At 41.1% G+C, this 27088-nt stretch overlaps 1 protein-coding gene across 8 annotated transcripts; it reads right to left on the reverse strand.

Moving 5' to 3' along the window:
* Window positions 1-2516: 2516 nt before the first annotated feature.
* LOC306936532 (uncharacterized protein) lies at window positions 2517-24848 on the reverse strand. 8 transcript variants are annotated; one of them, XM_079520085.1, is made up of 14 exons: window positions 24820-24848; window positions 21639-21712; window positions 14227-14301; window positions 12615-12680; window positions 12413-12520; window positions 11816-11927; window positions 10847-10876; window positions 10112-10150; window positions 7918-8082; window positions 7801-7833; window positions 6043-6108; window positions 4799-4887; window positions 4519-4552; window positions 2517-4034 (listed from the first exon to the last, which is right to left on the reverse strand). In XM_079520085.1, the coding sequence occupies exons 2-14, from the start codon at window positions 21699-21701 to the stop codon at window positions 4000-4002; spliced, it is 915 nt and encodes a 304-aa protein (XP_079376211.1). In that variant the 5' UTR covers window positions 21702-21712; window positions 24820-24848; the 3' UTR covers window positions 2517-3999. The 8 variants fall into 8 exon arrangements, with proteins under 8 accessions (XP_079376211.1, XP_079376208.1, XP_079376212.1 ...); XM_079520082.1 differs by having other exon boundaries at window positions 7801-8082; window positions 12422-12520; XM_079520086.1 differs by lacking the exon at window positions 7918-8082 and having other exon boundaries at window positions 7801-7896.
* Between the last annotated feature and the right edge of the window lie 2240 nt (window positions 24849-27088).

Here is a 27088-nt window from a genome sequence, read left to right on the forward strand (position 1 = left end):
AAGTGGACACTGGAAAAAAAACCCTGCTATGTATCGACTAGTGTGACATATGCACATGTCCGGGGAGACCTCCTCTACAACACCACACTGTCCGCTAAGCAGCAGAGGTGTAAAACAAAAATTGGCACGCCATACAGCGAGGTGAAAGGTAAAAAATATCCCATTTCCAGACTAAAGTGAACTAAAGTGGACACTGGACAAAAATCCCTGCTATGTATCGATACATAGAAGGGATTTTTGTCCAGCATCCACTTTATAAAGTCCATGCACTCCAGTGAATGGACTTGGGCACTCCAGTGCATAGACTTGGGCATTTATCCATTTAGATAACTTTTTTACGTTATTTCATTACTTATTTTTACACAGAAACATAATGTGTCTTCACAATAACTGTAATGTAATAATAATACTAATAATGTAATGTAATAATTATTTAATAATTGTGGCAGCGGTGGCCGAACGGATAGCGGCGCGGTCTTGATACCGGAAGGTTCCTAGTTCGAATCAGCCGTCCGACACGTTAAAATTACCACCGCTGAAGTGCCCTTGAACAAGGCATTGAACCACTACGATGAAATGTGTTCTATGAGCAGGGCCTGGCTGGAAACAAGTTCTTGAGCTTAGCCCAGATACCCTGGGTAAATATAGATTTCATTTCATTTCATTTATTATTTTTATTCTGAAAGCAACCGGATGTCTTAAATTTGCTAGCTCTCAAACAGGAAGTTCTAGATTTGCTAAAAAGACGGAGCCACACTCACTCATGTGGGTACTGTATTTCCTGATTACTCTGACGTCAGAGCCTTGAGACCGAATCTCTTTTCAAAATAAAAGCAACAGATATTCACAGTCACTAACTCACAAAGTACCGGCGTTTAAGCTCCGCTGCCGCAGCCGTGATCGAGCTGCGAGCCTGCGGCAGCTGCTGCTCTGACTCTGTTCACATGAACTGCATTTTGCTCATTGTTTCACGGGCAAGGTGGGGGACCGCCCATAGGGACCGCCGGACCGGGGACGCTCGAGGGCCCGCGATTGATTGATTGATTGATTGATTGATTGAAATATTTATTAACAGTTTGCAGAATTACAGTACATTTCAAGCACAAAATCAATACAAAGACTGTTAACTGTGAGTGGACGACCCAATTAAGCATTACACTTGTTTACAAGAGGGTCCACCATGTTCAATTCATCAAAACATTTAGAGACGTACAAATAGACACTTTATAGTCAAAGAACAGATCATGAATTCATCATAACATAACAGCGATGACCATGTGACCACTGGGCACTGGCCTATAATGCTCTGGATATGATGACTACTCTGCTGCTGACCTTGCAAAGTTGCACCGGTATATCTAAGTTTACTTAGGCCTATATGTTTCTAAAAATGTAGCTTTTCAATTCTGGAGCTGCCTTACAGTTTATAGTATGCACAGTAGTTTACCTGTTATAGCCTATGGCTTATATTGATTTTACACACATTTTAGTTGATGTGTTGATGTTTATTAATGTGTGAAAATTATGATTATTTTTCAAATACAGAATGAGATCATATCAACATCAGTTTATATATCGGTTATCGGCCATAACAATTAATTATATTGGATATTATCGATATCGGCCAGAAATGTCATGTTGCCTTATCCCTATCCAAGACGAGGATATAAAACATATTTAACCATACAATTACTTGCCTTTTAACTCGTTAAACTGTGTTTAGCATTGTCATTATACAGTATACTCCTAGTTTTAGACTAATGGATCGTTTCTGTATTTATATGGTTTATGACATTAAAAATACTTTTGCGGGGGCACGGTGGCACAGTTGGTAGTGCTGTCGCCTCACAGCTAGAAGGTCCTGGGTTCAATTCCCGCTCGGGGCGCTGTGGGTGCTGGCGGCGTGTTTCCTCCTCCGCGTCATCAGTGCCCATACCCGAGGCGGGGTTGGCGAAAGGGCCTTTCTGTGTGGAGTTTGCATGTTCTCCCCGTGTCCCCTAGGGTAGGTACCCTCACAAAAAACATGCAGTAATCCTAGTCTCTAAACTGCCTCCCCCTGGCCAGCCGGGGCGCCTGATGGAGGGGAAAGGAACTGGTTGGAATAACGTGTTCCTTCCATGCGCTACGTCCAACCAGGGAAACTTCCCCCTGTCAGGTGTAAAGGAGCAACTTGGACACTCAGGCATGAAGGAAGCATGAGTTCAAGTCCGTTGCTCTCCCCATGTCCCCCATGCTGTATATGGGGACTAGGTTGGCGGAGGGTGTGTAGAGCCCAGGATCACATTAGATAATTGACACAGGGGTGAAAAATGGGTTACAAAATCGTGGGATAAAAATGATTAAAAAAAAATATATACTTTTGCACCTATTATATGGACTATTCTATTGTTGAGTATAGGGTATTTTAGCTTACACAGAACCACTGGTCTACACAAAAGACCAGTGGTTCTCAACCTGTGGGTCGGGACCCTCAGGAGGGTTCCCACATGATCCCCAGATGACAGTGAAGTGACCAGGACTTTTAAGACCTTTTTAATAACTCAAAAAAGAAAGAAAGAAAGAAGACCATTGCTGCATCAAAAGTAATCAACAAACTATAGCCTAGTATAAAAACTTAGAGCCAGCCCTGCATTGTACTGTATCTCCCTGGTGCTGCCACAGAGTGAACCTTAATTACTGCCATTTACTGTCATGCAACTTGTTGATTGAATACAAAAAAAAAAGAGACTCAATATTTGTTTCAACATGTTTTCACTTATCGTGTGGCACTTTGGAAAACTAAATTCCATCTCCTATACTGCAGCCCATGACATGCCATGTCTTGTTCCGTCAGTCCCACGTCTGGATAAAAAATATCTCTGCTCAGTAAACACCAGGCATTTGCAGTCACAAGAATAGTCTCCAACTAGAAAAAGTGCCCTTCTGGGCACAGGTCTCCACCAGGAGGATAGGACTGTGTGAGATGTTTAGGAGTAATATAAACATGTTTGCCTTTGATGGCAATTGGATGATTTGAGGCATTTTGTTCCAAAAATGTGTTTTGCAAAAATCAACCTGTTGGTGGCGCTATAACAGGCCAATGTGAAAAGGGTGGGATATATTCCTCAGCCCAGTAAGAAAATGTGTGAAAGATTTCACGTAAATTGCATGCTGCGTTCATGATTTGAGGCTTTTGTTCAAAACGGGGCAATCTTGCAAACTGTGAAAGCCAATTATAGCCAATTATGATGGAATATGAAATATCGGACAGATCCGACTTGAGCACATGACCATAGAGATACTGTGTAACGATTTGTGAGATTTTTGGACAGAATCTGGAGGAGTAATATCAAAAAATGTGTTTTACAAAAGTCGGCCTCCTGGTGGCGCTATAAAAGGCAGATGCGGAAAATGCAGGTCAAAGGTTTGTCCTTGGCCTCTAGGGAGTGTGCATGCAACGTTTCACGCAGATCGGTGCAGTTTTAGGTAAAACATGTGAAAAGCTGCCTCATGGTGGTGCTATAACAGGCCGTTCTGGAAAATGCAGGGCAGAGGTTCATCGTTGGCATCCAGGGAGTGTGTGTGCAAAGTTTGGCGGCGCTATAACAGGCCGTTCTGGAAAATGCGGGGCAGAGGTTCATCGTTGGCATCCAGGGAGTGTGTGTGCAAAGTTTGGCATCGACCGGGTTAACGGTGCCGGAGATTAGCTGTACACAGACGGACGGAAGGAAGGACGGACGGACGGACACACACACACACACACGGACGGAGTGCAAAACATACTCTCTCCCCATGCCTTCGGCCTGGTGGAGACAATAACGTAACATCGTTTGTCGTATCAATCAATCACGCTTTGGTATCATCCAGGACCAGTACAGGAGGCTTGAGCCAAAGAGATTATGAAATCCACAAGCTGATGAACCAAAATGGATGTGTAACAGATGACGGAAGCAGATCTATGTGGAGATTGTTGGTCAGGACGAGGAGAATGGTTAACACGTCGTCAAAACGTTGTTGTCATCAGACATCAGTGTCATTCTGATCATCGCCGTTGTCTGAATGGAATTAAAGAAAAGAGACAGATAGGAAAAAAGAAAGCATGAAGGAGGTCAACATCTAAAGGTACAGCAAGCAGTAACATTCTGCACACACACACACACACACACACACACACACACACACACACACACACACACACACACACACACACACACACACACACACACACACACACACACACACACACACACACACACACACAGAGTTCCCAAAGCTGGAAGCAATCAAGTTAATGGTTTATCTGAAGCCTGAATAGATTTGGCCCAGTCCTGGACGTTAATAGTAACAATGCCTTTTCATGTCTTTATCCACATCCACAGATAGCGTTCCTATCTGGGGGCAAAAATGACGTGAAAATAACACACACACACACACACACACACACACACACACACACACACACACACACACACACACACACACACACACACACACACACACACACACACACACACACACAGAGATCAGTTTGACCATTACCATTGTCTTCTAGTGGGACAGCTGTTCCATAGCGCTGAAGGAAAAATTACAAGCATGAATCAGGCATCATCAGTGAATGTTTGTGTGAATGGGTGAATGTAATGCACACTGTAACACGCTTTGATAAAGGCATTTTTTACATTTTTTCACATGGAGTCTTTCTCCCATACACTCCGATTCGGGCACACATGCTATACGCACACATTCGCATAAACAACACACGCGCCCACACACACACACACACACACACACACACACACACACACACACACACACACACCTTGCAATTGCGGGATTGTATCTTCTGACGAATCACATACGCCCCCAGGAAAACGTTGAGGATCAGAGAGAGGACAAGAAAAATGGAGACTGCCAAAAAACAAAGACACCAGACACCTGTTGCCATCATTACGGTAATATCCTATTATGCAGTGGTGGAAAAAGCCCTCAGATTTTTTACTTAAGTAAAAGTATCCATACTGCAATATAGAAATACGCCACTACAAGTAAAAGTCAGGAATTCACTTGAGTGAAAGTACACAAGTATTGGTATCAAAATGTACTTAAAGTACCAAAAGTAAAAGTACTCATTGTGCAGAATGTCCCATTTAAAAATGTCAAATGTATACAAATTATAAATGGCCGATCTACAAGTGCATTGTGGTTAATGTGTGTTTTGTAAGTAAAGTACAATATTAGTAAAAGTACAATATTATTTTGTCTCTGAAATGTAGTGGAGTAGAAGGAAAAGTACAGAAAATTTGACATGCTCAAGTAAAGTACAAATACTTAATAAAATTGTGCTATTATGTCATTCCACATCCCCTCCCCCAATCCACAGAGTAACCCAAACAGCAAAAAAAAGAAATCCTTTTTCAGTATGAGTCACGGCAGGGGTTCTCAACGTTTTTGGCCGGGGACCCCCGGAAATGCTTTGGCAACGTCTCGGGACCCCCGCCCCGCCCCCTCCCGACCCCCAATATAAATTGACTGCTACAATAACCTTAAACCATTTTGGGCGGGAACCCCTTTTGGTGTTTTAAGCATTGTTATAATTTAGCTATTGAAAAATAGCAGATCTACAAGCTCATAGCGCGCCACCGAGTGGCGCGCTACAAGCTTGTAGGTCTGCTATTTTTGAAAAATCGTGAAAATAAAATTTAAAAAAAAACCTTTTTTTTTTTTTTTTTTTGAAAATAATTTGGGGACCCCCTAAAATAATTTGGCGACCCCCCGAGGGGTCGCGACCCACGGGTTGAGAACCCCTGAGTCACGGGACCAGTCAGATGTATGGATGATCCAATTCATCTCTCACCAGCTCCATTGTACATAATCTTGTACTTTCTTGCACTCAATCAAACTTTATTTATAGAGCCTTTTATTCATTAGTTGCAACTCAATGTGCTTCACAGAAAAGAATGATTCATAATAATAATAATAATAATAATAATAAACGTAATAATGGATGATTTAATAGTAATGCAAGACCTGGGAACATGCAATTATTAAATAACTATCTTTTACCAGCGGGGGTGAAGGCAACTGGCTTTGGCTCTCTCTTTAAACGATCAGCACCTCCATCCTCGGACACTGTAGGAAACAGGAAAATACATAGGAAACATGGGAAAAGAGGAAAACATTTTGCATTCACTATAACATAGACAAATTACATTATAACTAATCTAACTAATAATCTTAACTAATACTTTTTTTTCTCAAACTTTGAGGATGGAATTGGCGCCCTTTTATGCCCATGTATGGATAATGATAATCTAACACGTATTGCGTGCTGTGATTGGCAGGAAGGTGTGTCATTCTGTGCTGCGACTGCAGATAAAGGCGGGGGAGAAAGACAGAAGGGGTGAGAGAGAGGGAGCCGAGAGAGAGAGAGAGAGGTAGGGATCGGTTATGTCATATCCCCGAACGGGTATGGATTGTGTGCTGTGATTGGCTGGAAAGTGTGTCACTCTGCACACCAGATTGCAACAGACTAGCATTTTTTTATCTGCACAAAACCAGTCTGCCGACGAAACATTATTTTTCCCCATGCAAATTGCAGAAAGCAGCCACCAGCAGTGCTGGTTTGCAGGTCTGCTTATTATAAGCGACTTTGGGCTAGTTTTTCCTGTAACATAGCTTAATATTCATAGTTGCCCGTTGCTTTATAGTTTGGGCTTATTTCTGATGTGTAGATGCTTATTTGGGCTTGCTTTCATGATTCTTTAAAAAGAAATAGCTGATGTAATAGGGCTCAAGTGGTGAAACTGGTTGCTTCTTTTGACTTTGTTTTCATAGACCTGGTCACTTGTTTCACTCAGAATCTGGCAACACGGAGCTTCTCACCAAAACAAACAAAGCATTATTTTCGCTAGTCTTGCTTTGGAGTTGATTTGGAGTTGATTGATTGGTATTATATATGAATCGAGAGTTGATATTGAGAATATGGTATCTAGTTCACACTACACACCAGTAGTCAGCCCTGAAACAGTAATTTAGAAGTAATTTAGAATTTACCCCCAAAATGTTAGGGAGGGACTAGTGGAGAAGAGATGCAGTAGATCTATTAGACAAGTGATGTTATGTTCGGTTGCGCTAAGGTCTTGCACTTGCAAGCTCACAACGCGTCGCAGCAGACCTATTTTCAGCATGCAACCAAGTGTAAAATCTGCCATTACAACGCCATCAAGGCCTGCCAATATACATTTTAGTCGACAAAATGAACTGTTGATTTAGTCGACTAACATTAGACTAACACTAAACCATTTCAGATGACTAAAATGTGACTAAAACTACATTTTATTCAAAAGACTGTGACTAAACTAAATTTGCTGTCAAAATCAACACTGGTAGGGAGAAACTCTGCCCATACTTTGGGTATGTCGTACCCCCAAACTGGTATGGACTAGTTATTATTCATATTATTATTAATTATTCTCTTGTCAGAAACTTGCGACTATTCTTTCTCTGACAGCGGGCAGGTCGCTCTAACCAGTGTTAAAAAAGAAGGAAAAATACAATACAAATGCCATAGGCCCTCATTTATACAGTATAAAACACAATATATACAGTATACACACAAGTTATCTAATTTATATTATTGAGTCCTATGCCCAGCTTTGTCTGTTTGTGTGAATTTTAGCGATGATTTGATTGGCTGAGCAAAATACATATCGAGAATAAAGAGTGAGGGCTGATTGGTTGGACTGAGAAGATGTATGATGATAAGAGCGCCCCTCACTTCATACGGGTGCGATTTTATTATATATAAATTAAATTGCTCACCGTTGTCACCGGTCTGTATGTGTGTTGATGTCTCTGTTGTTGTCGTCTCTGTTGTTGAAACAACAAGACCAACATCAGTTGGTCTTGTTGTCGTCTCTGTTGTTGAAACAACAAGACCAACATGAGTTGGTCTTGTTGTCGTCTCTGTTGTTGAAACAACAAGACCAACATGAGTTGGTCTTGTCGTTTTAAAAGGTTGAGTTGATGTGGTCTGTTTTGCTGCGTGTGTTGTGGTCAGTGAGGGTGTGGGGTGAGGCACACTTGATGCAGGTGTAGGTGGACCTAAAGTAACAGATGTTATGTTAGGTGGTACGAGCTAAAATAAATTTTAAAGTATAAAAATCACACCCGTGTGAACTGAGTGGTGCAACTAGTCAGTGACGTCACACACTAACCATAGCAACCATGCTCACATGTACGTGGGGCCACGTACAGGTACACACAGGTACAGGTACACACATACATAGACACATAGATACAGACAAAGCTGGTTGTTGGAGTGGTTTGCACCACTCAAAAAGTGAAAAAAGATAAAGCCCTATTCACAGAGTCAATCAGTACAAATCTATACTCTCAGTGTTGAGCAAGTTATGAACATTAATTGCCTGAGGAATTGTTTTGAATCGCAGGCGCCCTGCGATTCAAAACAGCAGACATACATTTCTACCCAGATTTAGAGGAATATTTTATTTTAAATGAACACTCTGTACTGGCCATATATGGAGAATGTCTTGAGTGTACAGGGTTTGATGAGGTCAGATCAACATATGGAATGTCAGAACAGGTCAGCTCCATACAGTATATGGAGATCTAAGGGTGGTAGCGGGGACATTCTCTTGAGTGTACAGGGTTTGATGAGGGTACAGGTACGGCCAGGCCTTAATTTTCGGGCCTGTTGAGAACTCTAGTTTTCGCCGGCTGCCGGGTGCGGCTGCACTAATAACTTTGGGGCAGGACCGTCTAGAGTTTGAAAGGTATAAGTGAAAAGGGAGACATCGAAGAGGAAGGATGTATGGAATGTCATAACAGGTTCTGAAATATATCCACGATTCTCGCCCTTTAGTGCGAAGGCGAGGCCATCTTACTTGTGTATATATATACTGTACTGTACTTCGTTGTGAGGCGGTATCGCGCACCACAAATAGGTGATTTACAAGCTCACAACACGTAGTGCTGCAACACTTTGTGAGTGCACTGCACACCACCGCGCTCAATTAAGAAAGGTTTGCTGCAGATGCGCTACCACTGATGCAGCCAGGCACGCCAGCAGTATAAGCTACGGCACGCCATGGATTTCTAGTAGGCTACAGACTAAGAGGACAATTCTTTCAACCTAAAATGCTGCATTCCAGTTCAAGAATCCTGTTGAATGCTGCCTTTTACGGCGTGGAGAGGGGGTATTTATGTTTTTGTCAACCATAGTAAATGCTGCATCCATGGTTTGGAGAGGGCACTTTTCACCGACCCAAAAGGGGGCATGAAAGGGGGCTTTCATGTCGGAGATGAGATGAGATATACTTTATTAATCCCTGAGGGTTAATTGAAGCGCTAGAACAGCATAGAGTGACACATGACATAAATCAAGCTGGACAGACTAAAAACAGTAAACACAAATAAACACAAGTGGACATAAACACACTAGACCAGGACCACACGCAAACTTTGGGTATATGTGTGCACGTGCGTGATGCTGGCGTAGGAGTGCCCTCATGTGGGCATAGTGCGTATACTCCTGGGAAGAACGTCAGAATGGGCTCAAAGTGATACCGTGAGGGTGGATGGGTAGAATGAAGGAGAGGGGTCCAGAATTTAAAAAATGTCCCTCTGACCTCAGCCTTTAACATTTAGATTTTCTCTAGGCCTTTGTGGTAGTGGACACATGATCTCAGGAGCTGGGCAGACAATAATTGTTTTATGGGACTCTAAAATGTTAAGCTCACTAGTGGGAGTGTATTGGCCATCATGTGGCCAGTAATGAACTCTGCTAGCCTTGTGGCCGGTCCGGTGGCTAAACAGGCTCATTGCTTATCGAAACATTATTTACAGTGCAATCCAGAAAAATCCCGTTTCTGTCTAATTCAGCCAGAGCCTCTTTCTATATTCCTACATTTCCCATGATGCATCTATCTAATTTGACATCAAATAACTGTACATTTACAAACAATGTTGACAATCTGGATAGTGTACCTTTAAATGGTAGTAAAAAAAATGTAAGTTAAACATTTTAGTAGGATCATTGCTACTGAAGTTGTTAGCCCTGCAGAGATAATACAAAAATGCATTTATTCATATTTATAAGAGAGGTACTCACGGGTGGTAGATGTTACTTCAGTGCACCGAAAAAGGTTCTCTGCAAAAGATAAGGTCCAAGTTACAACTTACAATACATAAGAATGACTACCGTAGTAAATAAAGACTTCTGGTGATTAGTAGTTTTTGTTCCCTACCTATGTTGAATACACTTATTGTAAGTCGCTTTGGATAAAAGCGTCTGCTAAATGACTGTAATGTAATGTAATGTAATGTAAGTGTGGTTTGCTGAATGTACTAAATCAGTTGTTCTGTGAACTACAGTACAGATCTAACAAGTTCTAAGATGTTGATATTGCAGGAATTGCCCAATATATAAATAGTTGTATGCAGTATTCACTAGGGCATTAAGCAACTAGTCGACTAGTAAATTCACTAGTCGACATTCTTCTTTTATTTTTTCCCCTGATTTTGTAGGCAACAATATCAGGTAGATTATAGTTATAGTCACCAATGTACACAGTTTTTAACTGTACAAATATTTATTTCCCAAGAAAATGCATTACATAATAGGTAGTTAAACAACTAGTCGACTAGTAAACTAGGCAACTAGTAAAAATGACTAGAAGTGAATGCCCTAGTGCTCACACACACACACGCATGCACGCACGCACACGCACGCACGCACGCACGCACGCACGCACGCACGCACGCACGCACGCACGCAGACAGAAGCTGAAGCACTTACAGGAGGAGACACACAAAGGAAGAAGAGAGAGCTAGATACATTACTCACTGTCAGGGTTACGGTTATGGCAACCTAAGCCTATGCAGGAACAAAAGTAACATTATACAGTCAGTGAAAGTAAAACATATTATTAAATTCCTTACATATTTCATTATACAGTGTGCACCAGGAAATACCTAGTAAATAGAAAGCACAAAAAAAACAAAAAAAAAACATTGTTCTTGTGGATGTGGAGCATGTGGAGCAGTGAGCATGTGGAGCAGTGATGACGTAATAAAGATGTGGATTAAAGGACCCAATGCCAGGGTGTAATTGGTTTTCGATGGTGACGTAATGACGATATGTTTTAGTGTCGGGAGGATTAAAGGTAATGCCCCTATGTATACATATATGTATACATGCATGTAATCTGACACCACTGCCATACTGTATCAAGCACAAGTAGTCATTACGTCATACGCTGACACGGATGGGCCTATGTAAGCGACTGCGGCAACCACACTTTGCAATTTTCCAAAAATTGCGACTTTTCTAGTTGTATCTGCAATAGAACTAATAACATTAATATCAGCCAAGTAGTATGGTTTAGCGGCCTCATTACAAGCACTCATTACACCCCATCCTGACATAAAGCGAGGCGAGCCAGAAAATGTCACCAGATCGCTCGCTGGTAATCAGGATGGGTTGTAAATAGAAAGTGTTATGTTCCTGACTATAGTGGGCGTGGTTTTCTGGACCCACTGGAAAATCTGCCATTCATTTTTCCCATAGAGATTTACAAAAATATTGATTATGAATTATTTTATGACCATAAAGCCTTTGATTCTGTGAAAAGAAATGTATGAATAATAAATAAATTATATGATTACTACTACATTTAATAAATACTCACTAGGCTTGATTCTAGGCTTAAAATAATTGATACAAATGTTTTTCAGTGAGTCCAGAAAACCAACCACGCCCACTGCTATGCTCTGAGTGTATACAAATCAATGAATATGATTAAATCTTCTTTACCTTCAATCACAGGCTCAGCAGCTTCAGCAATCATACAGCGGAGGTCAGAGAGACTCACATAAACTCCACTTTTATGCATGGCAGCATCATCCAAAGAGCAGTTTTCTTTCAGCTGGGAATTCTCACACACACACACACACACACACACACACACACACACACACACACACACACACACACACACACACACACACACACACACACACACACACACACACAGCTTTAATAGTGATGTCAAAAAGTAATGCATATGTAGAGAAAAGCTTTCGCACACCTAGAGTAAGTAATGTCTGCTCAGTAACGGGGAGGACACATTTATTGAGGGCAACATTTCGGTCCCTACATGTCTGAAGAAGGTCCGTAGGGACCAAAACGTTGCCCTCAATAAATGTGTCCTCTTGTACGGAGCAGATATAGTGTGCGCTTGTATTTTTCTATTTTCTATTAAAAGTACTGGATATAAAACCATTATTTATTCAGCTGAGAGTGAAACAAAGAAAGAGCTCCACCCTCCATCCCACCCAGTCTCGCACATAGGCTTTCACAGACAGACAGACAGACAGACAGACAGACAGACAGACAGACAGACAGACAGACCTGTCTCACCGTGAAGCAGGTTCGTAGTATTTTACACAGGGTATTGTTTTTTCTTTCTTTTTCCTGCTCTCTACAGCATAACGTGTTCAGGATGTAGATTACATCAGCCTGTATACAGTAACAGAATTTACCATTGATACAATGCTAATTAATGAATGAATGTATTGATTAAAGACAGACGGACGGACAGATAGATAGATACCTTTCCCCTGCTCTGTTTACTAACTGGAAACCTCAGGTATTCCTCAGGTATGGGCAAGTTGGATTTCTGAAAAATGTGAATGTTAGAGGCATTTTGAGGTAAAGGTGGGGAACCAGCCTATTTCACATAATTCAAGGGTGCCGAATCTGAAAAACATGGTCCCCAATTAAGTGATTTGTTTTAGTTTTTAACCTTCTAATTTGCATAGCAAATACGTATTTATTCAATAACTCTCTAACAAGCAAGCTACAGTATATAAAAGAAAACGGACAAATATAGTGTCCATATCTATGTTCTGAGCGTCCGACAATGTGTTTAGGCATTTTTAATGTTATTAGCCTATTAGCTAAGCCTACTCCTAAATATGTAAACTAGAGGCCCCCATACAAAAAACGGTAAACCCCCCCACACTTCACCACTTTTCAACCTATCTTCATATAATAGGTCCTCACTAATAATCATTTCTACTCGGTCTGTGTCTCATAGGAGGGCTGTGGGCAGTTCAGAAACCGTCCTCCAGTGACATCATCGATGGGGAATATAAGCTAATAGAAACTGCAGGCTTTCTAGTCCTGAAAAGTTGCAAACATTTTTGTAACAAAATCTTGTTTAAAAAAAATCTGCCTAATGATGTCACTGGAGGACGGTTTCTAAACTGCCCAATGCCCTTCTATGAGACACAGACTTAGTAGGAAAAAAATCATGCCATTTTATCATGATTATTAGTGAGGACCTATTATATGAAGATAGGTTGAAAAGTGGTGAAGTGGTCCTTTTAATAGTGTGAGATTTATAGATTTTGGGGCATAAATAATATATTAGAAGCTTTTTTTAATCAAGAATTGATCAATGTCATCATGGTCCACATACTGTACACTGTAGAAAAACAAGTTGTATTTATTTATTTTTCCACAAGGGCACATTGCTGTCCAGAGGGCAAGGGCAGGTGGTGCTCTAGCACCCCCTAGTGTCTATGTCTATGTGCACACCTCTGCTTAATGAACTGGTGGGTGTGGCCATAGAAAACATAATTTTAACACTTTCTGTACACTTTTTTGAAACAATTGTTGATTGTTGGTTGGTGGGGGGGGGGGGGGGGGGTGACGGCACTCCATTTTTAGAGGTATAGTGGAGGTGATTTTCTTTGGTTAAAACAAAGGTTTTTGTTAAAAGGTATTCTGATAGAATCATTGCTATAGTGTTTGTTCAGTAACAGGCCCTGTCTCTCCAGCTCTATAATAAATCAGAAAATACATTTTCAGGTAGGTGACAAAATGTCAGCCAATCAGGAGAGATTAGCTATTTATTAGCTTAAATTTCTATAGTGTTCCAGTTCCAATTTTGTCTGCACATTTCTTTGTGTCATCAAAAACAATTCCACTTGTTTAATCTGTATCCTGACTGCATTCTCTATCCTGATTGGATAAAATTGGTATCCCAGTTTCTGAGAAATGAGTACAGAGTACAGAGCACAGAGCTTTTGGACACTTATTTTAGCAATGAGTACTATTAAATATAGAGCTTTTTAACACTTATTTTAACCAACGAAAATCACTTACACTACCTTTAAGGCTTGAAGATAGAGGCAAGAAGCAAGGCAAAGAAGACATACCCAGTCTTCAAAGTCTGAGTCCTCAAAGTAATCAGCACAGTCTCCCTCTGCGGAGTAAATCTTCATAAGAAACACCTGGTCGAAACAACACACACAGAAATACATTTTAAAGGTGCCCATCAAACTGTCTGCTGTTTTTGAGTGGTGTAAACCACTCCTACAACTGGCTTTGTTAGTGCAGAAAAAATGAGCATGGTTGCTATGTTCACCCTGTTCACCCGGGGTGTGGTGTAAACCACTCCTACAACTGGCTTTGTTAGTGCAGAAAAAATTAGCATGGTTGCTATGTTCACCCTGTTCACCCGGGTGTGATTATATTACGTCAGACATGATTTAATTACGTCAGACAGGCTATATAAGACCTTACACCACTCAGTTCACACGGGTGTTTGTTTGTTTGTTTGTTTGTTTGTTTGTCATGTTTATTTCGAATATGCAATAAAATAAATAAAACAGAACAGTTTTGTATTTCCTAATTACAAGGAAAAACACTTAAAATAAATAGCTTAAAATATAAGAAAACAAAACAAAGAAAAAAGACAAAAAAAGCATATCCGAAAAGGAGTGAGAAGAAGTTAAAAACGTATAAACTCCCACCCCTCTGTAATTTAATAATTACTCGCTGACTTCTGTGCTTCAACTCAATATAAAAATTAATATGTTCATTTTTATATACGAAAAGAAAACTGTATATGTACATACAAATATGCAACGCATATACATAGTATAAACATAAATTGAATACACATATCCATCATACATATCAAAAATATCCATTTTAAACACATAAGCACCTGAATTATCCATTTTCCTCCTCCCTGTATCTTGTGAAAACCATATTGTTATACCTTACTTTAAACAGATTGATGCTAGAACATTGTTTTTGCTCATCCCTCAAATTGTTCCACAGTGTTACACCCCTAATCGAAACACAAAAACTTTTCATTGTGGTATTTCTGTTTAACGTTTTGAAATTAAAATGATCCCTCAAATTATAACCCCCCTCCCTATCTTGAAACAAATTCTGAATGTTTGCTGGTAAATTGTGGTTCCTAGCCTTATACATTATTATTGCTGTTTGATAAGCTACTATGTCAGTGAATTTTAGCAGTTTTGACTGTAAAAATAGAGAATTTGTATGTTCCAGATAGCTGACCTTGTGAATGGTTCTTAATGCTCTTTTTTGTAGTATGACTAGCGACTGAACTGAACTTTTATAATTATTTCCCCAAACCTCAGCACAATAATGAAAATATGGTAATACTAATGAACAGTAGAGAGTGTGAAGTGACTTGAGATCGAGAACCTGCTTTGCCTTATTTATGACTGCTATACTTCTAGCAACTTTGTACTTAACATTAGTAATGTGTGGTTTCCAGCTAAGCCTGTCATCTATTGTCACTCCCAGAAATTTATTTTCATGGACCCGGTCAATAGCAATCCCATCAATATTTATATGTACCTGTGTGTTTGTCCTGTGATTACCAAATAGCATAAACTTCGTCTTGCTCACATTTAAAGATAATTTATTGTAATCAAACCATAACTTTAATTTACTTAATTCTTCATTGATGTCAACCTGTAGTTTATCCAGATTATCACCAGAGCAAAATACATTAGTGTCGTCTGCAAAAAGTACTAGTGACAGCAGCTTTGATACTTTGCAGATATCATTGATATAAAGAATAAAGAGTTTGGGCCCCAGTACTGACCCCTGGGGGACACCACAGGTAATTTCCAGACAATTTGAGCAATAGGTGCCCAGCTTCACAAATTGTTGCCGACTGTCCAAGTAACTTTTAATCCATTTTATTGCAATGCCTCTGATACCAATTTTCTCCAGTTTTTTTACTAATGTGTTGTGATGGATAGTGTCAAAAGCTTTTTTGAGGTCAATGAATATTCCTATTGCATACTGCCGATTATCAATTGCGTCTGTGATTTTTTCTATAGATTCCATCAATGCCTGAGATGTTGATCTGTTCTTTCTGAAACCATATTGACTCTCTGAGAGTATATTAAATCTGTCCAAGAATGAATCTAGTCTGCTATTAAAAAGTTTCTCCAATATCTTTGAGAATTGTGGCAGTAATGAGACAGGTCTGTAGTTTGTGAAGTGATGTTTGCTCCCATTTTTATATAGAGGAATGACCTTTGCTATTTTCATTTGGTCTGGAAATGAACCTGTTTGGAATGATAAATTACATATGTGTGTAAATGGCCTAGAAATCCCCCCAATGACCTGTTTGACCAGTGACATGTCAATATCATTATAGTCTGTAGATGTTTTGTTTTTACTGTTTTGGACTATGTCCAAAATTTCTATTTCCTTCACTTCACTCAAGAACATTGAGCAAGGATTTCTATCAACCATTCCCCCCACATGTTCACCATCTGATCCTCGATCCTGAATTTTTCTGCCTAGATCAGGGCCCACATTAACAAAAAAATGGTTGAAGCGATCTGCCGCCTCCTCCATATTGTAGTTTTCAATGTCATTCTCAACAAAATATTTAGGTAAGCTGTTTTGTTTGGCACCATCTCTTATAATACTGTTTAATATTTTCCATATCTCTTTAATATTGTTTTTGTTCTTATCTAATTTATTCTTAAAGTATTCTTTCTTGCTTATCCTTATAATACAAGTTAACTTATTTTTATATTTTTTATATTTATCTTCTGCCACTTTAGTTCTCTGTCTAATAAAATTCCTATATAATGCATTTTTCTTTTTACAGGCATTTTGTAGACCTTTAGTTAACCATGGACAATTATTATAAGTTCTTTTTCTATTGTATTCCTTGATTGGACAATGCTTATCGTATAATGATCTAAATATTAATATGAATGTGTTATATGCATTGTCCACATCTGCTTCCTTGTAAACATTATCCCAGTTCTGTGCCATTAATTCCTGTTTTAACATACTAATTGATTCATTGGTCATTATTCGTCTATATAGTTTTTGTTTGTCTATCTTGTTCCTATAATTGCTATCAAATACTGTAAATACTGGCAGGTGGTCTGTAATGTCGCTGATTATTAACCCACTTGTTTTATTGTCAATTACATTGGTGAATATATTGTGTATTATTAATATATTGGTGTGATTTTTTACTTTGTATTGTCTGAAACTAGAAGGCCAACACAGTCTCACTTTTCCTTTATCTATTGTTTTCTTGTCTCTGTTTCCATCCCTTGCTCTCTCCAACATTGTCATCTCTCAACTTTGTGTTGCAGTATGAATTAGCTTTTAGTGTTGTTGCATCATGGCCGCATGTGTGACTTACATAAAGAGAGAACATCCAAACGGGAAGCACGCACATCTCAAAAATGTCGACGGGTGCAGGACAAAAATATAGGAAGAAGGTAGGAAGTCCGCACACCGTTCTTTAAGCTCCCATCAATTTTATTAAGGGATCAGGAATCAACGTTTCGACCTCTCCGGGTCTTCATCACGAATGATTATACAACAAAGTAGGCGTGTTTTATATACAGGGTCGACCATATATATATATATATCTATGGGGTCGACAGGCCGTACAATCTGAATCGTCCCACCCCCACTGCCCACCCCTTTTTCCCCTCACTGTATGTATATGTTTCTTTTCCCTTTTTACCCCCCTTATGATGAATTCCTGTTCTGTTCTTTGACTATATATAGAAGTGTCTATTTGTACGTCTCTAAATGTTTTGATGAATTGTAAACAAGTGTAATGCTTAATTGGGTTGTCCACTCACAGTTAACAGTCTTTGTATTGAGTTTGTGCTTGAAATGTACTGTAATTCTGCAAACTGTTAATAAATATTTAAATCAATCAATCAATCAATCAAAGCTGTCTATGCAATGAAGGTAATCAGAGTAGTCAAAAGACACCCCCCCACATCTACTGACATAAGCTAACATACATTTGTAGAGCATAGTCAAGTAGAAATATTATTATATTAAGGCACAAAGGCCATTGTAGAACCAATAAATATAGAAACTATAGTAAAATACGCACATCACTTTGTGGAGGTGCTGGGTTCGAAAAATAACATATGAAAAAGAGAGAAAACCCGCACACTCATATGCTCCAAAAGATACGTTTATTGACGACGTTTCGAGCCAAGGCTCTTCATCTGGTCAAACTCAAGTTGTCAGTGATCCACCCACTTAAATAGGCACCCACGGGTCACGTTACTCGTCAGTGGGTGGAACCAACACAACAGGTCATTAGATCAATTAATGAAATATCATTAAATACAGTGTTACACATTTTTCAAATCCACAACAGTGGAATAAGCAAAAAAGGACATCATGATTATTCTAGAATCTAAGAGTGATTCACATAATCAGGTATTATTAGTAAGGCAACAATTCAAATATATACAGCATACAATAAAGAAATTACAAAAAATGGCAGATGGGGAAGTCCTCGTTCATTCCCTTTGGGGACATTGTATTTAGAGTGTAAATCCAAAAGGATTCACGTTGTAGTAATAATTTATTTAGATCACCTCCTCGCCTGGGGCATTTTACATGTTCAATACCCTGATATCTCAAAGTGGCCACAGTGTGTTTTGCGGACAGAAAGTGCATTGCAACCGGGCTTTTTGGATCTTGGTTGCGAATGCTGCTTCTATGCTCGGACATGCGTGTCTTTAACGCCCTGTTGGTCTTGCCAACATATCCAAGACCACATGGGCATTTGAGCAAGTATATCACATTTTTAGTTGTGCATGTTATAGTGCCCTTGATGTCAAAGTTTTTTCCCGTTAGTGGGTGCGTAAACGTCTGGCTCTTCGTGGTGAAGTTGCACTGTGCGCACCGGCCGCATTTATAATTGCCATCAGGGATTTGAGTCAAGAAAGAAGATTCTGGCGAAATAGGAGTGAGATCTGATTTAACAACAGTTTGTCTAATATTGGGAGGACGTTTATAAACAACCCTAGGTGTTTCTTTAAAAGTATTGGCCAGTTTGGGGTCGCTGCAGAGGACATCTGTTTTCAAAACAGATGTCTATAGAAAACCCACAGACAGTAATGCCTTGCTCCGAGCTGACAGTTTCCATCCACTACCGCTGAAACGCAGCCTTCCAATAAGCCAACATAGCCGCGTGAGGAGACTCTGTAGTGAAGACGCAGACTACAAAACACAGGCAGATCTCCTAGATGCGCGCTTCAGAAGCAGAGGCTATCCAGATGAATGGCTAAAAAAGGCACGCGACAGATTCATCGACTGTACACAAGAGGAAGTTCTCCAATCAAAACGGGATGCCCCCTCAAGTAACGGTCCTCTGTGCATTGTGCAATATTCAGCCCTGGGAAAAGAATTTGAATGTGCTATAAAAAAACATTGGTACATCCTCAGCAGCGACCCCAAACTGGCCAATACTTTTAAAGAAACACCTAGGGTTGTTTATAAACGTCCTCCCAATATTAGACAAACTGTTAAATCAGATCTCACTCCTATTTCGCCAGAATCTTCTTTCTTGACTCAAATCCCTGATGGCAATTATAAATGCGGCCGGTGCGCACAGTGCAACTTCACCACGAAAAGCCAGACGTTTACGCACCCACTAACGGGAAAAAACTTTGACATCAAGGGCACTATAACATGCACAACTAAAAATGTGATATACTTGCTCAAATGCCCATGTGGTCTTGGATATGTTGGCAAGACCAACAGGGCGTTAAAGACACGCATGTCCGAGCATAGAAGCAGCATTCGCAACCAAGATCCAAAAAGCCCGGTTGCAATGCACTTTCTGTCCGCAAAACACACTGTGGCCACTTTGAGATATCAGGGTATTGAACATGTAAAATGCCCCAGGCGAGGAGGTGATCTAAATAAATTATTACTACAACGTGAATCCTTTTGGATTTACACTCTAAATACAATGTCCCCAAAGGGAATGAACGAGGACTTCCCCATCAGCCATTTTTTGTAATTTCTTTATTGTATGCTGTATATATTTGAATTGTTGCCTTACTAATAATACCTGATTATGTGAATCACTCTTAGATTCTAGAATAATCATGATGTCCTTTTTTGCTTATTCCACTGTTGTGGATTTGAAAAATGTGTAACACTGTATTTAATGATATTTCATTAATTGATCTAATGACCTGTTGTGTTGGTTCCACCCACTGACGAGTAACGTGACCCGTGGGTGCCTATTTAAGTGGGTGGATCACTGACAACTTGAGTTTGACCAGATGAAGAGCCTTGGCTCGAAACGTCGTCAATAAACTTATCTTTTGGAGCATATGAGTGTGCGGGTTTTCTCTCTTTTTCAGAACCAATAAATATGAAATAGTCTAGGGTGGGCTGAAACAATGGTGCAGGAAAATAGATAATTAACTGCAAACCAATAAATATCAGAAAAGCAAAGAAACAACTAAGCCTACAAATGATAACCATAGAAAAATCCAATAATACAGGTGAGGTACAGCAATTGCAGTACAAATCAAAGGACATGGCATAAGGACAAAAAGGCATAGAGATTAAAGCTATATACACACACAATATAAAGGTTAAAATAAATAAAAACAAAAGAAAGCAGAGAAATCACAGAAATGGTTTAACATCAAATTCCTCATTGAGGCCATGAGGCACCATAGTGTTAAGTGTGTAAATATAATAGGCTTCACGTTGGAGTAAAAGGGCAGTATTATGCGTGTCTTAAGTACCAGGTCTTATTACTTAACTTAAGACCTGGAGGTGTGATCAATGCCATTTGGCTATTCTAAGTGGCCAAACAGCATTGACCACGCCTCCAGGTCTTAAGTTAAGTAATAAGACCTGGTACTTAAGACACGCATAATACTGCCTTTTGAAAGTCTGTTATGATCACCACCACGGGGTCTCTCGACCTTCTCTATGCCCCAATAACGTAAAGAAGAAATGTTATGTCCACACCTTTTAAAATGAGCTGCTACAGGGTTTTTCTCATCGCCACACCTAATGTTACTTCTATGTTCGCTAAAGCGAGTATTATTGGATCTTTTTATGGTTATCATTTGTAGGCTTAGTTGTTTCTTTGCTTTTCTGATATTTATTGGTTTGCAGTTTATTATCTATTTTCCTGTACCATTGTTTCAGCCCACCCTAGACTATTTCAAATGTATTGGTTCTACAATTGGCCTTTGTGCCTTAATATAATAATATTTCTACTTGACTATGCTCTACAAATGTATGTTAGCTTATGTCAGTAGATGTGGGGGGGTGTGACTTGACTACTCTGATTACCTTCATTGCAAAGACAGCTTGTCGACCTGTATATAAAACACGCCTACTTTGTTGTATACTCATTCCTGATGAAGACCCGGAGAGGTCGAAACGTTGATTCCTGATCCCTTAATAAAATTGATGGGAGCTTAAAGAACAGTGTGCACTGTGCAGACTTCCTACCTTCTTCCTGACTTACATAAAGAAACACGAACTTCAGGACTCCCCATGTGGAGTGTGGACATGCTGTCACAGTCTTCATCAGGGCTTGAACTGAGATAAGACAGACAGACAGACAGACAGACAGACAGACAGACAGACAGACAGACAGACAGACAGACAAGGAATTTAATTGAAATAGAGCTACAGGGTGAGAGAAAAAGTGAGATAATGAGAAGATGTAGCCTGATTGTCAGACTCTGAGCCTCCAGTGCGCTCAGTCGAGTGGGCGTGGTCTATGGGCTGGAAACCAGGCTATAGAAGATGAGGAGCAAGAGGAGCGGGAGGAGGAAGGGGGAATGCATGGAGTTTACATTCATTGTGTTTTGTGTGTTTGTATTTGAGTGCATTTCTACATATTTATCTCCACACACAGTGAACTGTGGCACTGTGCGCATCAGCATGCAGTCTGACTCTGGACTCTGTTTCATCTAAGTAAGGGATAATATCTGGCTAGGTGGTCATTGTCGGGAGATAATTCACCGACAGGGAGTTTAACCACCGAGGCGAAGCCGAGGTGGTTACACTCCCTGAAGGTGAATTATATCCCGACAATGACCACCTAGCCAGATATTATCCCGCTTATTACATGGCTAACTAACATAAATTAATCCATTGATCCAAAACACAACAAAAAAAGTATTCCATAACTTCGCGCTGGCTGAGTCTGCCCAGCTGCAGGGCTGAAGCACTGTCGGAAAACAAGGAAGTGAGTTGATCAAATAGAATCCATTTTCGGGTCCAGCTGCTTCGTCTATTTCTCGCTCAAATGTTTTCAAAAACATTTTTAAGAGCAATGTTTAGCTGTAAATTACATTGTGTGTCAGTAGTGTGTGTGTTTACATGGCTGTTATGTTGGAAACGGCAGTAAATCAAGCGGGCGCAGCCGCGCAGCTGGTGGTGCTCAGAGGGTTTGATTAGGCAGCGGTCATTATACAGCGGAGCGGTCATTATCATGAGATAACTCACCGCTGAATTAAGCGATTGACCAATCAGAATCAAGCATTCAACCAAGCCATGTAATAACTATAAATAAATGCACCAAGTCTCTGTACGTCTGTATGTCCGAGAGAACCGTTCGTGATAGTGCAGTGTGTGTTGAGTCGGTCGGACCAACGGTTGTCCAGAAGACCAGAACCCAGGCAGGCAAGGCAGCCCATGCAGCGCTACCGACTGTGCCACCGTGTCCTAGCCTGGTTAATAAACCAGACCGAATCAGCCGTTGGCAAAAAAAAAGTTGCCTACCAGCGGATTACGGTCTGGCGAGGCTCAGTAGCACGCCTCTTTCCTACAGCAGAGAACAGGTCGGACCAATCGGGACACGGTATGCAATATGGGCGGGCTTTGGTACAGTGACGTTCAATGCTTGAGACTTTTGACTGACAGTAGCTCTGACCAATTGCGTCAAAGAGAAAATGTTCCCCGGGAAATGAAATCCAAGTGGAGCCAGCCCAGACTGATATACCGCGACAGTGTTGTGTGATATTAGTCTGGCTTATTAGCCAGGCTAACCGTGTCCCCCATTATCATCATGCATGATAAAAGCTCCACTTTCCACGAGTGTGATTTGTATCGCTAACCAAGTCACCCGGTCTGCCTCCTCCGACTTGACACTGCACTCCACTTAAACACCCGCGCGCACGCACGCACAATTTCTGTAGTGTGCAGCAAGTCTGATAAAACTCCCAAAATCCACCAGAGCACATGAAATTGCATCTAGGCTACTCTATTGGAATTATGCTGGCACTGACAGCCCTGAGAGCAAGCTGAGACATACAGACAGACTAGCCCTGGTCCAGTGCTTACAGCGAGTAGAGCGCTGTAAGCACTGGACCAGGGCTATAAACAGACAGACATGCGGCAGCTTGCGGCTGAAGCGCTACACATTTCTTGAGGTCTGCACAGAATAATGCACGGTCAATTCTAATAGGAACATAAACTCCAGACAGTGAGTGATTCGAAACTATATGAAAGGCAGCCATATTCTGGACCTTACCGTCGTGGTGTGGACCGACCGGGGTAGACTCCAACTCCTCACAGAATAGTAGGGCACGGGGCTACGCTACTTTCGATTTGATTTCTGCCGCACACTTAAGATTCGCCAATCCCACGCTACTTTCGATTTGATTTCTGCCGCACACTTAAGATTCGCCAATCCCTTGACTCTTTCAAAACCGCTCTCAAAGGGCACCTACGGACGGCTGCAATTCGAAACTGGCCCCGGAATCCCTCAAACACGAACGCAAGGACAACACAAGAGACGGTCGCGGCCACACAGCCAACTCAAGGTATGGCCACTCACTGAGCCGACTTGGGGACCCAACGCAAGGACAACACAAGAGACGGTCACGGCCACACAGCCAACTCAAGGTACGGCCACGGAGCCGACTTGGGGACCCAACGCTTACGCAGCTCCTCCAAGGAAAACAAACAAATTAACGGAGCTGAACGTGAATCCCCCCCACCGCCCACCCCTTTTTTCCCCCTCACTGTATATGTTTCTTTTCCCTTTTTACCTCCTTTATGATGAATTCCTGTTCTGTCTATAGAAGTGTCTATTTCTAAATGTTTTGATGATTTGAACATGGTGGACCCTATTGGAAACAAGTGTAATGCTTAATTGTGTCGTCCACTCACAGTTAACAGCCTTTGTATTGAGTTTGTGCTTGAAATGTACTGTAATTCTGCAAACTGTTAATACATTCATCAATCAATCAATGTAATGACCTTTAATCCGCCCCTTCTTCTCGACTCGATTTTATCCCCGGACATCCCACCATTTCCTTCCAACGCGCAGGTATTGCTAAGCGGACCCCAGACGGACTTTCCCCAGCCTACTCATCCACTGCACCTTGAGGTGCATGGGGTTCTCTGGGAGGGACTCTGGCTGGGGGCCAGTGCGTCACTGTGGCTCACACTGACGTGACTGACCCCCAAAATCAGTCTCCAGTCTCTAACCCTACAGTCTATGCTCAGCCTCTAACCCTAACCCCTAATACGTTCCAGGGAGAGAATTGACCTCCAAAACCCGTCCTCATATCATGGTGTCAAATTGCACAGGCTGGAGATTGGACGTGTGTAACCGGTGTAGTCTGTCTCTCTCTGCGTTGTGTTGAATGGACAGACAGACCCAGAACTCTCTTTGGAAACCACGATTTATTCTGACAAAGAATAATCACAGACACGTCTCCACGTTAGTTCCTAATGCAAGGACTCCTCTCTCGTTCCATGCGGAAATACAGAAGCAAGCGCGACAGTAACACAACACATAATACTACGTAACATACCTGACAAAGAATAATCACAGACACGTCTCCACGTTAGTTCCTAATGCAAGGACTATACAGAGAACAACAAAGAAACCCACCTCGTTCCATGCTGAAATACAGAAGGAAGAGGTGGAGGTGTGGCAAGGCATTTATACGGGAGGCAAGGAGGAGACTTAAAGGAGCTGTGACCTCTAATGCATTCTTATACACATGAAGCATGGAGAATTAAGTCAGGTAGAAGCACTTATTTGTATCGTATTTTGTGTAATTATATAACACTGTTACACGTGCACAAACCTGATAGTTTGTAATTCAATGTAATTCACATGTATACTGTAGTAAATGGAGTGTTGATAATAAGTGGATATATGCCAGGCAGAATATATAAACAGAGATGGTCCAGGCAGTGTTCTTATTTCTAACTCTGAGTTTATTTCAAGAACATCAAGACATATATCGAATCATGACTTAACAGCAAGAGTGGTTCTACTGGAAGCCCCGTTCAACTAACACGAGGTGCTTATTATACTATATGGGGTGTCTCGTCACATGCACTAAATGCATGTGAACCATGTGCATGTGTGTGCATGTGAGTGCGTGAATGACTGAGAGTGTGTGTGTGGGTGCGTGTGAGTGAATGACTGAAAGTGTGTGTGTGTGTGTGTGAGTTTCTCTCCTATATGGTATGTATGAATAATCCATCTCAGCAATATAAAATAACTTTAGACAAAGGCAGTGTGAGACCTATTGATAGGTGTTCGAACGGATCTGGGAACCGTCTGACCTCTTTGACCTATCAATTCGGGCCCCGCATCAGTGTTCTAATATGATAAATAAGGTAAAATAAACATTAAATAAACACAGGGCGAGATATCCGTGCGTTGGGGCGAGATATCCACGCTGTGGGGCGAGCTGTCCACACTGGGGGCGGGCTCTCCACGGCCGTCATCACTTTTCAAAAATCTGTGGCGAGCCGTCTTCACTTTTCGAAATTCTGTGGCGAGCCGTCTTCACTTTTCGCGAGGGCGAGTTGGAAAAGGGGCGAGTCGTCTCGGTACCGTTCCTCCAAAGCTCAAACCACGTCTTCAAGAGGCCACTTTCTAAACATGGACTATGTGAACCTACATCTAAATACCAACTCAGTACATTGCAATATGAAATACATGACGCAGCATGACATTGTGATGTGGATGCAAGTACAATTGTTTCTATATGTGTATTTATGACTTGTTGGGAACAGAAACATCTTAAGAGACATAGTATTAACTCCTGTTCTCTCTCTGAGGGTGGAAGGGTGGCTTAGACGGTGGGTCTTTTGTCAACTGTGCTGCCCAAGTTAAAGGTTTCCCTGTGTAGCTTGGGGCCCAGATACTACAATACCTCTACCTATTCTCTTCTGGTGTATTGTGATTGTGATTACTCGACGACACTGAAAAGGAGTTTAATTACTCAGTGTTCGAGAATAAATACAACTTGAATGAATGAATGTATTTGGCCACGGACTCCATCTGAAAATATGTTGTGCCATGCAGGCGAAACAGCAATTATACAGGCTCACACTACGCTTCACATTCACGCCGCAGAGCTTGTTCTCAAATAGTAGGCCTATACAGTAGGTTTAAAGTGACTTTGATGCTATATTAACTCATTTAGCTGGAGGACCCATGGGGGTCCTCAAACCCCACTTTGAGAACCAATGCTATTAGCAAGTGAGACTTAATGCAGTCATGAAATGTATGGACTGTGGAGCCATGTTGGCTGACTAAGTGAGCCATGTTAGATTTTTGATTGATTGATTGAAGTATTTATTAACAGTTTGCAGAATTACAGTACATTTACGACACCATAAACTAAAGCATTACACTTGTTTACAAGAGGGTCCACCGTTTTCAATTCATCATGGAGTGGAGTCTGCGGAAACATTGCCCACCACTCCTGAATGAAGTGTCTGGTGCTGGGACTCTGGTGCAATGCACAGGTCCTGGGCCTGGTGAGAGCACGAGTGGACCTGGTGAGACGTAGGAGGGGCCCGGACGGGAGTCAACCCACAGAGCCTAGTCCTTCCATGCGCCAGAAGCGTACTCTAATCTCGGCGACCTGCCGACCTCCACATGTAACCGCTCATACCTTTAATGATCAAATAATAACATCCCAAAAACAG

Source organism: Electrona antarctica (assembly GCF_951216825.1).
Source record: "Electrona antarctica genome assembly, chromosome: 14".
Taxonomy (NCBI): domain Eukaryota; kingdom Metazoa; phylum Chordata; class Actinopteri; order Myctophiformes; family Myctophidae; genus Electrona; species Electrona antarctica.

Bases quoted from the DNA above. Each gene is read 5' to 3' on its own strand.
- LOC306936532 (XM_079520080.1), bottom strand. From the start codon at position 21,701: ATGAAGACTGTGACAGCATGTCCACACTCCACATGGGGAGTCCTGAAG. The intron at 12,521-12,614 runs GTATCTATCTAT...TACTGTATACAG, and splicing joins GTAAACAGAGCAGGGGAAAG to GCTGATGTAATCTACATCCT. The intron at 8,083-10,111 runs GTGAGTACCTCT...CTGTTACTTTAG, and splicing joins TGAAGTAACATCTACCACCC to GTCCACCTACACCTGCATCA.